General features: G+C 34.3%; 1 protein-coding gene across 1 annotated transcript in view; it reads left to right on the top strand.

Annotated features, from left to right (window-relative positions):
- The window catches only part of LOC129234221 (amiloride-sensitive sodium channel subunit beta-2-like), an 84,098-nt gene that overhangs the window by 53,870 nt on the left and 15,791 nt on the right, over positions 1 to 14,437 (top strand). Inside the window, exon 9 of the mRNA XM_054868153.1 lies at positions 12,830 to 12,884. Coding sequence (XP_054724128.1) covers positions 12,830 to 12,884 — 55 coding nt within the window. The remainder of the gene's footprint in view (positions 1 to 12,829; positions 12,885 to 14,437) is intronic.

Below are 14,437 nucleotides of genomic sequence, written 5' to 3'. Positions count from 1 at the left end.
TTTCTTTTTCCATCCTCCCCCCCCCCCCAAGCTGGACCTTTCGCTGTATCTATATTACGTTACATTTCATAGTTGTGCGCATTAATTCAATAAAAACAGCGAGATTTTTTTTTTATCTTTGTCAAACGCTACTTTTTGCACACTACGGGGAATTTGAGCTTTTTTTTTTTGCTCTACTTAAATGAAAAAAAGCGTTTTTTTTTTTTGAGTGTTCTTTGTTTTTATTAGGAAATGGGTGAGGAGGTCAAAATAAATAGAGATGGATAAGAAAATGTAGAGATAGATTGTAAAGGTAGATAGCCGCCGAAGGCGGCAATCTTGGCGTAAAAATGTGAATGGCACAAAAAAAAAAGATAGAGATGGATTGATTAATACTGCTGCCAACTTTATTTAAACAACCGCTGAAGGCGGCAAACTTGAAGTAAAAAGGTAAATGACAAGTTAGCCAAACAGCCGCCGTAGGTGGCTGCTTGCGCATTGGGTGTCAATGCCCCCCTCCCTCCCCCACATACACCATGACTTTGAAAAAACAATGCTTTCACATAAAAGTGGAAGTGCTTTTTGTTATTATTCGACAACATTTGCAAGAAGAGTACGTCGTTTGTGTCTCCCCTCCTCCTCCTTTAAAAATATTCCAAACGACGAAACTGGAGACAGATCTAGTAAATATTTTATTCAAATTATTAATGATATAGATAGATATAGATTGATTGACACCGCCACGAAATTAATTTAAGCAGCCGCCGATGGCGGCAACATTGGCGTAAAAAAACGAATGATAATACTGATTTATAGAGAAAAACATTGATTAATGTCGTCGCTAAATTGTTTAAGCAGCCGCCGAAGGCGGCACCCCTGGCGTAAAAAGGCGGACCAGCTGGTCGCCGCAGGCGGCTAGTTAAAAATAAAACATGCCAAAAATAGTGCGAATCTTTTATTACATTTGACACTATTAAATCTTTGTAAAACAAATAAAAAACTGCTCATCCTAATACGTTTTTTACCTTCCTGACGCAAATGAAATATAATCCCTGTCAAACCACTTGACCACGTGATTTCAAGTGTAAAATATCGACTTGGAAAATCTTACTTAAGAATGAGCTTGACCCCCCCCCCCCCCCCCAAGTAAGGGTATGTAGAAATTTTTCTAAAAGCCCCTCCCCGTTGGGACTCTTAAGTAATTAATGAATGGCCCCAAACTCATTTAAACTGTCTCGAAAACGTTCAACGCTTCTTCTTTTTCGTGGGGGGGGGGGCTACACAATGCTGATTTTGATGAAACCAGATTTGCTTCACCACGCAAGTTGCGTTCAAATTGAATCAATGGAGTAGAATGTTTAGCTCTGATGATCTGAAACGTTGAATTCAGCGATGCTATTTGTTGAAAATGGATTAAGAAAGCTGGTTTGCTTCGCCGATAACGTGTGGTGGGTTTCGGCTTAGTGCCAACAAAATTCCTTTTTTTTCCTCCTCAAGCAGATATGAACTATCTCACAGTCAGGTGTCTTGTTATCAGAACCGTACCATACACAGTGACAGATTGGGATAGTAACACTGCTCCAGAATTTTCCATATGGCATTTTCAATTACCGGTTTGGCTGTTTTTGTAAACGAAGTACCCGACTGTTGAACACATTGAGAAGAAATAAAATGGAGAGAGTGAAGACTTTCTTAAGTGAACCAAAAACCCCAAGTCACGTGGCAGATTTTAAAGCAAAGCGTTGGAAGAAATCAGATTTCTTTCGCTAGTTTCACGCAAAACGTGCCAACCATTCGTCGTTGTTGAGTCACGTGACTTGGATTCGCAGCCTCAGCTTTTGCTAAGCCAATAAGACTTGCTCTCTCCATTTATATTCTTGCTCTAAGGTTAAACCTCTGAAGTCGGATTTCGAACTTATTCCATGTATCAAGAAAACAAAGCAAAACCATTTTTTCAAAATGTGTTTTCAGTTGAAAAGGGATTTATTAACAGAAAAATATTTACAATCTTAGCTGTTATAAGAAACATGCACCTTGAACCAATAAAATATAAAGTGGTTTGTTCTAAAAACGTATTTCCAACTTGTTTTGCAGTTTTTTCCCTTCTAAAATGACTCATTGAGTCAGTACTTCAATTTGTCATCATGACTCAGTTGCAAGCCAGCGCATTTACGCGTGGCTAATGCCGATCACATTTTTATTATTGCAACATTTACTATTGAAAAGATGAAATTTCACAGCAGCAGAAATAGAAAAAACACAGCAGTAACGAAATGTTAAAATATCACATTTTCTGAAAGTTTATAGAATGCAAGGACAAACTTTAATCTGAAGAGCTTGGTAAAACGCTTAACAGAGAAAAATATGCTTGTTTAGAGAGACAACACAAAAATAAATTTAAAAGGACCTAGAAAAGTATTTTGAAGAAAAGAAGGGAAAATATGACAATGGAAGGAATACCGAAAAAAGTTTACTACTTTTAGTGAAGCTAATTAGAATTTCGTTATAGTAAGTAAAAACGTGGTTAAAATGATTTATAAAATGTTTTACGAATTTTCATCCGTTAGACATTATAAAATTTTAAAATATTGATTTAAATCATGAAGTCCCGATACTGCAAATACATTGCATCTCTCCAAATCCATCAGAAAAAGAGCACTTCATTGTAAAAATTCAAAACTTCAAAAATGGTTATAAAACACTCAAATATATACACAGAGTGATCTAAAAATAAACGAACTTTATAGTTACAGAATAAAATAAGCGCAGTAATATGTTTTAAAGCTAGTATTTATTTAAAATAGGATTCATTTAGCTCAATGCGACGTTTTGAACGGTCAAGCAATTTGTCCATAAAGTTTCAAATTCGGTTTTGGGAATGTTCTTTAGCAACTGTGTCATGACTGCTGGAAATTCAAGCAGCTGTGACACAGGTGCTAAAAACATTCAAAAAACTGAAATTGAAAGTTCCATGGTAAATTGATTGACAGTTCAAAACGATGCATTGAGTCAAATAGATCTTGTTTCGAATAAATATTAGAGTTAAAATGTATCAACACGCCTATTTTAATCTATCATTAAAAAGTTTGGAGTTGAAAATGAAGTTTTATTTAAAGCAAACAAGAGCCTACAGAAAATGAACCTCACTGTGGCAAAGTCAAGACGAATACCATTAGGTGGCGTTCTGCAGAGATTTTCACAACAGTTCTATTACAGGCCGAATTAAGGTAACTTGGTCGTATGGAAGTCTCCAAAATCCTGGAATCTAAAAATTTTTATTAAAATAACGGAAATTTCGCCAAATAAATAAGTTAGGCCACAAAAAGCTCATAAGTGCTCCATTAAAATTTAAAGTATTATCCCCCAAATAATTTTTTACAAGCCCTTATATTAAATTAAAAATTTCACTAAAATAAAAAAAATATATCTAATTATATTATTTTTCGTTAATCTCGTCAAGCCGCCATGTTACCGTAACCCAGACGCGCACTCAGGATTTTTCCTGGGAGCGACTGTAATTTTTTAAGGAACGCTGATTGCTGAAAAGAGAGGCAAAATCAGTACCCTTCCTCTACCAGATTTGTTTAGGATTTTTTTTTTCGTAAGAGTAAAGTTTTATTACACAGTTTGTATTTTAATTATAAGCCGACTTTATAAATTTCAGGGGAGAATTAAATAGTGCTCTTTCATGTACTCACAGTGTTTCCCCTCTCTCTCTGTCTAGCGAACAATAAAATTAGTTTTAATTTGTACGTAGTAAAAGACCCTCAACACGACAACCTAACTATGCTCAAATTGAGAAGAAGCATTAAATAAAGAAAATTGCAACAAATGTTGTTTTCGAAAAAGAAACGAGCTGATGTGTGCATCACATGACTTCCTTTTACACCAATTTAAAGTTATTTCCCCATCATTGGCAATTTTAATGTGATTCAATAGTTAACGCTCTAAATATCACCAACAATGGCCAAATTGAAACCAGATTAAAAAAAAAATATTAATTTGAATTTTTGTCGTCTTGAATTCAAATTATGTTTTTCGCAATCACGAGCGTGTGTGTATGAACGCGCGTGTGTTTTTGTGTAGGCGCATGTGTGTGGGTGCGTGTGTGTGTATGTATTCATGTGTGTGCGTGTTGTGTATGCAGTACTGTGTGCGTACGCGCACGTGTGTGTTTAGGTGTTCGTGTATGTGTGTGTGTGTAGGATTGTGTGTTTGTGTCTGTGTGCAGGCATGAGAGTGTGTATGTGTGTGTAGGCGTGTGTGTGTGTAGGCGTGTGTGTGTAGGATATGGATGCAACCTGGAGATGGTTTTCGCTACAGGAGCAGAATCGTGAGGCCGGCCAACGGTTGGTACTGGTAGGCGGTGGCACCGGTGGGAACAAAAATGATAACACGCCAAAAACAGTCAAATGAAAGCAATAAGCAATCGTGATTGCTCAAAAAAAAAAAAAAAAAAAAAAAAACGCCAAATTTGTCGCCTAGTTGGCGACTAAAAGACTGGTGATATATTGCCAAGTCTCCGACAAATCACAACACCACTTGAGTTTGCATCGAAATTAACAATGATTTTCCCACAGAAAGGTGCAAAAGACCCCTTTAGAAACACCGGAATGCAACCGAAAAGAGAGGTGCACAGCTAGACCTCACTAGGAGTCTATGTACCAAATTTCAACTTTCTTGGACATACCGTACTTGAGTTATGCGGCATACTTGCGCACATACGTACATACATCCTTACATACAGACGTCACGAGAAAACTTGTTGTAATTACCTCGGGAAACGTCAAAATGGATATTTTGGGCGTCTATACGTTCTTAGGTATATATGCACGTGTGGTCGAGTCGAAAAAAAAAAAAAAAAAAAAAACTCAACATTCATTCGGGGGTGAGCAAAATGAAAATTAAGGTCGATTTTTGAGTGAAAATTTTTTCGCAAATACAATACTTTTTTTTTTTTTTTTGTAAAAGGAAGTAAAAAGGAAAAGAAGAATTATGTGCAATAAATGTTATTCAATAGGTCCTGTTTTATGTAAAAAGGCTTTTTTTTGGGGAAAGCAGTGGTTGCTTTTGGCTTATTGATGTAAACGCTTCATTTTCGATTGTTTTTTGCACGTCAAAGAGGGACCATCTCTTGTAATAGTTCAGCAATATTTGGTGAGCAGTAACTCAGCTCAATGACCCTGATATCTGGGCTCCATTGTAAAGATATCTTGGTGAAACCTTTTCTCATGCTCACAGCTCATAGCTATAGTTTTTAAACAAAATATCCTGGAAAAAGTGAACAAAATAGAGTTTTACAGAAATCATTCATCAATGTTCATGGAACTTCCCCCAGGATATTTGATCAGCTGTTTTTAGTTATCGTCTTCGCTGCTGGTTAGAAATATTTGTAATATATGCTTTCTGGGTGTTTTTTTCCCTTTGCAATCCCCCCCCTCAAGCACCGATTTTCATAATTTCGCGCGTTTGAAGGGCCGTTAAAAATACTCTCCTTAACCTTAGCTTCGGTATGTCTTGGGAAATTTCCCGCTAAGGTATTCGCAACTCCAGAGCTCGAATACGCTACCTTGCAGTGATTAACAATGCTAAAGAAAAAGGTAAAACGTTCCATGCCACGTGTTTTCTTTGGGGTGAATTACAGGCTTCAGATAGTTTATAATGTAATGGGGTCATTCCATGTCAAGTGATCCAAAGTTTTTTCCCTCACTTTTTTGTATTTCTTTGAAATTTGGCTCATCGATTGTACCCTTTAAGGTAATCAAAAGTCCAAATTTTTAGATTTTTATCTCTATTATTTCTTTTATTTATGACACTTTGATTTTTCGAAAAACCCGCTTTTTTTCATGGATGCTTGAACATAAAATGGACGGTAACTCAGCACCAAATATAGATAGAAAGATTTGGTAAAAAGCATTTTAAAGTACATTAGTTGCTGTTTAATGGGATATGCAACATGATTAATTCCAAAAAAATTTTAATTTTAAAAAAATGAAATTTAAATTTTAAATTTATATTTCTCAGAAAAGGTATGATGAATTTTTTTAAAAAAATTCTCAAAAATTTGTGTGTATTTTATCTTTTTTTGTGCAAAGTTTCAAGTTGGGATCTCAATGAGATCATATTTTTATGAATTTTTAAATAAAATTTGACTAATGAAATAATGACATTTTTCGGATTCTAACCAGTTAAATATGGGGTTCTTTTACTGGGGAAGGTCTAGTAAGTAGTAATTGATCATGACTATGCTTGAAATGGACTGACATGACTTTGTAGATTAGTACCCCCCCCCCCCCCCTCCGTCACACAACCACTTTTTATCGTTTTTTTTTTTCAAAACTGTATTTAGAAAAAAAGCCGGCACGTAAGAGTTATAACCTTAATAAACTGGGACACACGCTGCTAAACATCAGTAGTGACCTAAAGATTATTAATGGGGGGGGGGGGGGGTCATAAAAACTAAAAGTCAGAAAAACTGAAGAGAACCACTCATTTGCAGATTTTTTTTTTCTTTCGGAAAGTGGGACGGTAGGGGAGGGGGAGGGGGGGGGGGGGGGCAATCTGGAATGAAACATAACATGGAAGGTTATGCTCAAATTAGCAAAATGTGTTTGATCTATAACTGCTTTTAATGTATGTATAAATAGATCTCGCTGCATTGCTCTCGTTTACAAGTGAAAGTAAAAGAAAACTAGCATTAAAGAAAAGAAAAAACAGCTGCACTCCAAATGTTATAGAAAAACAGTTAGTGTTATGCTTGACAGACATATGACCTGATACTTAGATTTATTTTTAGTTTAGTGTAAAAAGAATGAAACAACACGGGGGGGGGGGGGAAACGCTCCTATTTTGCTGTGATCTTGGGGCAAACTATTTCTTTCCTCCATCCAAAATTGAAAGTTGGTGCAGGGGTAAGGAACGAAATGAATCATAACTTTCCTTATCAGATAGTGAAATAATCAAGTACACTTTGTGAAGTTCGGATTGAAAAAGAAACACTTGGTCTGAAAAAAAAAAGCATCAGACGAAGCGTGATACCAGTATAGTGTTAATCGTATGTGTGAGTGAATGTGGGGGGGGGGCGGGGAATGGACTTTGTCTTGCTTTAAAGAAGAACATTTACCAGCTTTTAATATGTTTTCTATTCATTTTGTTTTATTTTATTCATTTATTTATTTTTTACATTTTGAAAATAGTTTTGGAAAAAAATAATAAAAGTGGTGGCCCGGGGGGGGGGTGGGGGTCTTTTTCTTACTTTAAAGAAGAAAATTTACCAATTTTTAATAAGTTTACTATTCAATTTGGTTTTTTATTCATTTATTTATTTTTTTACATTTTAAGAATAGTTTTGAAAAAAAATAATAAAAGTGGTGGCGCGGGGGGGGGGGGGCCTGCTTGCCAATTTAGAAATTCACGTCAGCTCATTTCAAGCATAGTTATGATCAATTACTACTTACTAAACCATCCCCAGTGAGAGAACCCCATTTTTAACTAGTTAGAATCTGAAAAATGTCATTATTTCATAAGTCGAATTTTATTTAAAAATTCATAAAAAATATGATCCCATTGAGATCCCAACTTGAAACTTTGCACAAATAAAGATAAAATACACACAAATTTTTGAGAATTTTTTTAAAAAAATTCATCATACCTTTTTCGAGAAATTCAAATTTAAAATTTAAATTTCATTTTTAAAAAAATATAATTTTTTTGAAATTAGTCATGTTACATATCCCATTAAACAGCAACTAATGTACTTTAAAATGCTTTTTACCAAATCTTTCTATCTATATTTGGTGCTGAGTTATCGTCCATTTTATGTTCAAGCATCCATGAAAAAAAGCGGGTTTTTCGAAAAATCAAAGTGTCATAAATAAAAAAATAATAGAGATAAAAATCTAAAAATTTTGGACTTTTGATTACCTCAAAGGGTACAATCGATGAGCCAAATTTCAAAGAAATACAAAAGGGTGAGGGAAAAAATTTCCCAAATTTTGGATCACTTGACATGGAATGACCCAATGTAATTTTAGAAGAATAGAAAAGAAAAGCTTCCCACAACACGATGAAAAATTACTGTCATTCACTAAGCGTCAAAGCAAGTTATAAGTTTCGGCATTTGTTTGTTTTTACCTTTTTCATCCGCCATTAGACAGTGGTCTGCAGCACCCCCTATAGTTTATTGGAGTTGCGAATTGGAAAATTGTCTTTGTTCACGGCTTTCACGAAGTTCTTCATTATTCCCAGCAGAATGAGCATTGGGTTGGGATCAGAAATGGGTGGCTTTACAAGAGGCTGATTTTGGGGAATTTTTCTTCCGAAAATTTAAATTTCTTTCGGTTTTCATGTAGTGAGATTTTCCATCCCAACCTGGGGCAAAATACTTCGGAAATAGTTATTTTTGAGCGGGATGCATTTTTGGTGTTGACTAGTGTATACGAAGTAAAATAAACTCATTGCAGCTAATACTTTCTTATTTTAACTTTTTTAAGTTGAATTGAGACAAATTGATTTTTACTTATAAATTAGGGCTTAATTGATAGCATTTCAGAAAAATTCATTTATAATGTATAATGGATTTATTATTTATTCTTTTTTCTGCTCAAAAGATGGCAGCATCAGTTAAAATCATATTTTGTGTTTGAAAATTTTGAAAATCACTTATTAAAGTTAAATTAAGTTATGCTCCTATCAAAAATTCAAGCTATTAATGAATGAAATATTAACAGTTATTTTTTTTAATGAAATTTCTTTACAAATTAATAAACCAAAAATACCGTCCAAGTTAATCTTTTCATATGTAGGTAGCTTGCTTCTCATAATATATTAACATACAATTTTGCTCCCTGGATTTAAAACATTTTAACTACTAGTCAAATTTTTCCATGCAGTATGTATTGGTTCATTTCTGAGCAGAAGTTTGGTTGATATCCAAATGACCGATCAAGTTATGCATACTCATATGTTCTATGTTCCTTCACAAACCGATCAAGAAGCGCCAATTTATATCACATGTTTTTTTTTTTTTAGATTGCAGATCATTTCAACTGTTCGGACAAAAATCTTCACAAAAATTAGCATGATAAACTAGCTGCGTGCCCGGCGTTGCACGGGCTACTTAAAAAATGAAAGAGATGTATAATTGATGTTTTTGTATTACTCTGACATCAGTTTCTAAAGCGGTAAGGAATAAATAAATACGCGTAATGCAAGGTTTGCAAAACACCAATAGAGCATTTTTTTGGCAAAAATCTCTTTAACTTTAATCATAGTTATCAATGATACAACTTATGAGTATTTTCAATTAGCACAAAAGATGAATATATATGCAATATCAACTATAATCTGTGCTCACTTTAAACTGAACAATCTGATAGACTATATCTGAAATATTTATGTACAATTACAATCGGCTTTTTACATAAAATGACACATACGTTTTGGTTGACTACGTGAAACTAAAGCACCAACACTAAATAAATACCAATAAGCATTAATTTAATACCAAGTCATCAGATTCCAAATTAGCTTTGTTAAAATCCTTAAAAACAATCTTTTTTGTTCAACTCTGTTTCACTTAAAGAAATCCAAACAATCTTAATTTAACATGTTCTCTTAACTATACAAACTGCATTACAAAAATAGAAACAAGAAGGAAAAAGAGAGTTATTACAATTCGAAAACTCATCCATGTGACGGAAAAAAGTCCAACAACATAAACATAATTAGTCGCGCATCCTAAATGTACCAAAATATGAGGCCGGTGAATGATAAACTTACACTACAATTAATAAACATAACGAAAAAAACAACTTTCATATATGCTGAAAAGAGTTAAGAACGTTGAATGTAAAAAAAAAAAAAAGACAGACGACAAAATAAAGGCTATGTCCGAATAGAGCAACCAATTTTAAACTAATTCGAAATGAAATTCTAGATGGAAACGTTGTTTTAAGATTGGGAAAGCAGCCAAAAAAATCTCTTTTAAAACAATTATTAGAATTTTACTTGCTCACCCATATGCAAAATGGCAACAGGAAAGAAATAAAAATTCCTGAATAAAGTTATGTTAGGGGCCGTGGTAGCCCGATCGGTAGAATGTCGGATTCGGGGCCGGAGGGTCCTGAATTCGAACCTCGATGGTCGAAGACCCACCGTCGTCATTAAAGGGGACTGGGCGACGTTAAATATGCTCGTGGTCTCAATGTCCTCCAAGTGAAACGATACCTCTGGGGGTGCTAGCACCAGGTAGCTATTAGCTCCTGGACTAGTTCTAAATTCTCATTAACTGTTCGATCCGGTGATGGTGCTGCCATCTATCGGTATTTAAAATAATGGAGGCAAGGCACTTAGTATGCAGTCCTCGACATAAATACAGTTGTAGTCAGTTGTGACTCTGAATAGGAATAGGAAAGTTATGTTAATTAACGTTTTAATTAATATATCCGCTAATTAAAGTCGCACTTGGAAAATTTCGAATTGATCGGTATCTCGTTCGACTCTCGATTCGCAGCGGTTCTCGAGAAGATCGATCTTCAGACAGACAGACTGACAGACAGACGGACGCGAACAGATTTTAATATTATAGTGAATAATAATAATGTTTTAAATTAAGTTGCCAACTTTGTGTTCAAATTGATCTTTATCTAAGCCGTTTTCCCACCACTTGCAATGTATAGACTAAGCGTAACAACATAGTAATAATTTGAAGAACATATTTCAAGGAGAAATTTCGAGGAGACAGTGAATCAAGTGATTCGCTGTCCACCAATAACAAAGGGAGCAAAAGAGGGCGAACAGTTTTACTTTATTTTACTATTAATATTATTATTTTAATATTGGAGCGATGAATGAACAAAACACTAACAATAGCTTCAGTTTTAGAACGAAGCTCAAATATAATAAATTTAGTGCATATGTGCAGCTGGTAATTTAACACGGGCTGTAATCCTCATATAAATAACAGCGAATGATCGAATAACGCTATTGATGTCATCAACAATGAAACTCGCGCCGCGGCATGATAATTAGATGATATATTTTGGTATGATTGACATTCAGGGAAAATGCTTTATTTTGACGAGGCTGAACTGCATTCGATCACTTAACTGTTTTACTGGTAAAACCGTCATTTTAGGAGAGTGAAGAAGCGAAAAAGTGGTCAACTATTAACTCTATACTGGAGTTAGGGTTAAAATTTCAAGTATATTCGCTAAACAAGCAATTGCTCCGTTAAAAGTGCTGTCCAACCACGATTTGTATGGAATTGGCATACATCCAGTTAAGACAAGTCTATCTAAATGAGAGAGAAAAGTAAAAACTTGATGCGCGTGTTTCGCGCATTTGAATGAGTCTCTTCTTAGTTTAAAGGCTAAGATACAGTGCTGGTAAAAAAAATTGCATCACTCTTGCGTTTTCACAACAATGGGATTATGTGAGAAGTTTTGGTCGACCGATTAAAGATGAATGTATGTGAAATTCTGCAAAACTTATGAAATGAACATTTAACAGCAAGAATCCGATCATTGTTTACGTAGATCGGAGCTGTTTCCGGGTCAAGGCAAACGGCTGACCCCATGCTCATTTTTCCATTTCTGAATCTGCGTGTGAGTTCAGAGAAAAAAAAAACTTAACCCTATGTCAATTTAAGTCTAATGGCAGGATAAAGGTTGAATGAATAGTCTGAAATGGAATAAAAGAATCGCACTAAGTATGGTAAGTTTTATTTTTAATTAATATAGCACCTTATACAAAAAAGTGTCGAAAAAACAGTCAGTCTAAATTCCAACTTTTTAGTAAATATTTATTTACACAAAAGGGTATAATTTAATAATAGTGAATTTAATTTCGATTTCAGTGATGTAGGATTCCTTATTTTATTATTTGAGAAACGAAATGGAATCTTACGTAAGAATAGAGGGGAGGGGTTTGAAAAATCTTACGTACACTTACATGGGGGGAGGGGGGAAAATTGCCAAAATCATCCTACGTAATTAATGAATGGCCCCTTATCACGCCATGCCATTGCTGCGACTGCAAAAATGGCACGTTTACTGTTATTTGTCGATACTACCATTCACCATAATATCCCCAACACAACTTACACAGCACTCTCTCCAAGTATGGGGTGTTAATACGTCGGCCCCTCTTACGATAACGAAATGTTCACAGATAAGAACATAACAAGAAAAGTAGGATCTTCTGGTTCTGAATAGTTGACATCTGATCGGCTGAAGTCTAAACGATTCCATTAATTGAAAAGGGGGTGAGGAAAGCCGGTTTACGTTTCCAATAACGGTCATTGCCGTTGTGTACCAATCTCTTCTTTACCCACTTAAAATGAGTTTGTCCAAGGTCAAGCATCTTTTCAAGATTGTTTGAATGATTATGTTTGACGGAACAATCATTCAAATAGTACGAACTTAATAGTACGTTTGATATCTTTTAGAAAGCTATTAAAACTCATGAGGAAAAAAATTGGGAAAATACTTAAATATGAAATGAAGACACAATGCAAAATCATAACTATAGGCTACGGAATTATCTGGAAAATTAAAATATAAAACTCATTCGGCCCTTCAAATTGAAGTTGTCTTGATCATGTCCTGCAAAAATTTTGGAAGCAGCAAAAAAACGTTTATAAAATACATAACAGCAAACAGCATACAGTTAAAACAGCAAATCATTAAGTTGATACATTTTTAGGAACTTTTCTGATGTTGCATCGAATGAATGATATCGATCGGAAATGCCATCCTCTATCTATATTTTTGATTTGTTATTTTTTAAAAACTGCTACAAATTTCAGAATGTTTATTGCTCATATTAACTATTAATTTTAACTTTTCAGCGACACTCACTACTCTATAAACATAGATTCTTCACCAACATCGGAACACAAAATAGTAAGTGATTTTTTTATAGTAATAGAGTAAAATTTATTTCATATGAACAGTTAAGGGAAACACGGTTGCACAAAGATATTCTACATGATCTAAAAACAATTCGACGAAACGGTACTCGCCTCCAGGATTTTTGCACTCACAAATAATTAAGGATTTTAGAATTCTTGCATAGGCATGAAAACTGCGATTCCAAGAAAAAAAATGCAATTTAGAAAAGTTTATTTTTGATGCAAATGAAGGATAGCTTACACTAGAAGGAATCACTTTTTCAATGCAGAAAATACGTGTAAACTATAAAAGTGACAGGACCGACCAGAAAATTATTGAAATAGCAAAAGTGAAGGTTTAACCTGTTTCCTAATGAAAGTAGTGGGTACAAGTGATATGTATGGAAAAATTCGAACAGACAATAGTTTTAAACGTTGTTTTTATCTATATTTATTTTCTGCATAAAAGTAGAAGCAAAATGAAATTAGGCCGATACTTGAGTGTTTTTTTTTCGCGAATGCAATACTTCCTTTACTATGTCAAAGGAAGTAACCCATGTTTTTCGACTGTGCTCTTTCAAAAAAAAAAAAAAAAAAAAACATTTTTGAACAATTTGAAACACACACACAACTTAGTTAAGGGGGTTTCTAGTCTAGAAATTCAAAAAAAAAAAATCGATTTGTTCTTGTCTTCATATTCTCAGAGTTTAGGCCTTTAAGAATAAGTTTCTAAGAGGATTTATGGTAATTCAAATTATTTTTGGAGCTACAGTTAATTTTGTTGAAATAAATTTTTTTTGCTGAAATGAGACTGCAAACTTTAAAAGCGTTTTCCTCGAAACTAGTTTTCTCGATACGGTTGACAAGATATCTCAAGTTATAATTCACCGATTTACTTGAAATTTGGTACTGACTTTCTTAGTACTATCAAAATTGTCCCCACGTAGGAGTTTTTGAATTTTTTGATTTTTATTATTTTTAAAAAAATACCAAAAAATGAACTTAAAAAAAAAAAAAAAAAAAAAAGACGCCATTTTGTGGAATTTTTTTTTTTCAAATCGGCTACGTCTAGACAATTCTACATCCTTGTTTAATAAGAATGAACCTTGACTTTATGTTTCAGATCACCTGGAGGATCGGAATAACGTCAACCAGGAGACCCCCCCCCCTTTATTTTAGAGTCTCCACTTTGCCAGCCTCTTCCAACTACAATTTTGATTTTTTTTCAACTATTTTGCATTTTTATACTTTTAAAGTATTGATTAAAAAACTGATAAAAATGGACAGTGAAACTAATGCTGTTTTTTTTTTTTTTTTTTTTTTTTTTTTTTTTACGCCTGTAAAACCACCTTAAAATTAAGCCTCTAAACTAAAATACCCCCTTAAAAGAACTAAACAAAAGGTTACTGAACCTGAGATTATTTATTAAAGGAGAAGGAAAATGGCACTGCACCTGATACCAGGTTGCGTGGCCTAAGCCCACAGCTCCTGCTGCCCAAGCTCTGCCTATCCACTTAAAGGTATCCGTTCATCCGATAAGAGAGCATGGGTGTAGTCGGAAAACCA

Source organism: Uloborus diversus, chromosome 1, assembly GCF_026930045.1.
Source record: "Uloborus diversus isolate 005 chromosome 1, Udiv.v.3.1, whole genome shotgun sequence".
Lineage (NCBI taxonomy): Eukaryota > Metazoa > Arthropoda > Arachnida > Araneae > Uloboridae > Uloborus > Uloborus diversus.
This window is presented reverse-complemented; position numbering and strand designations above follow the sequence as displayed.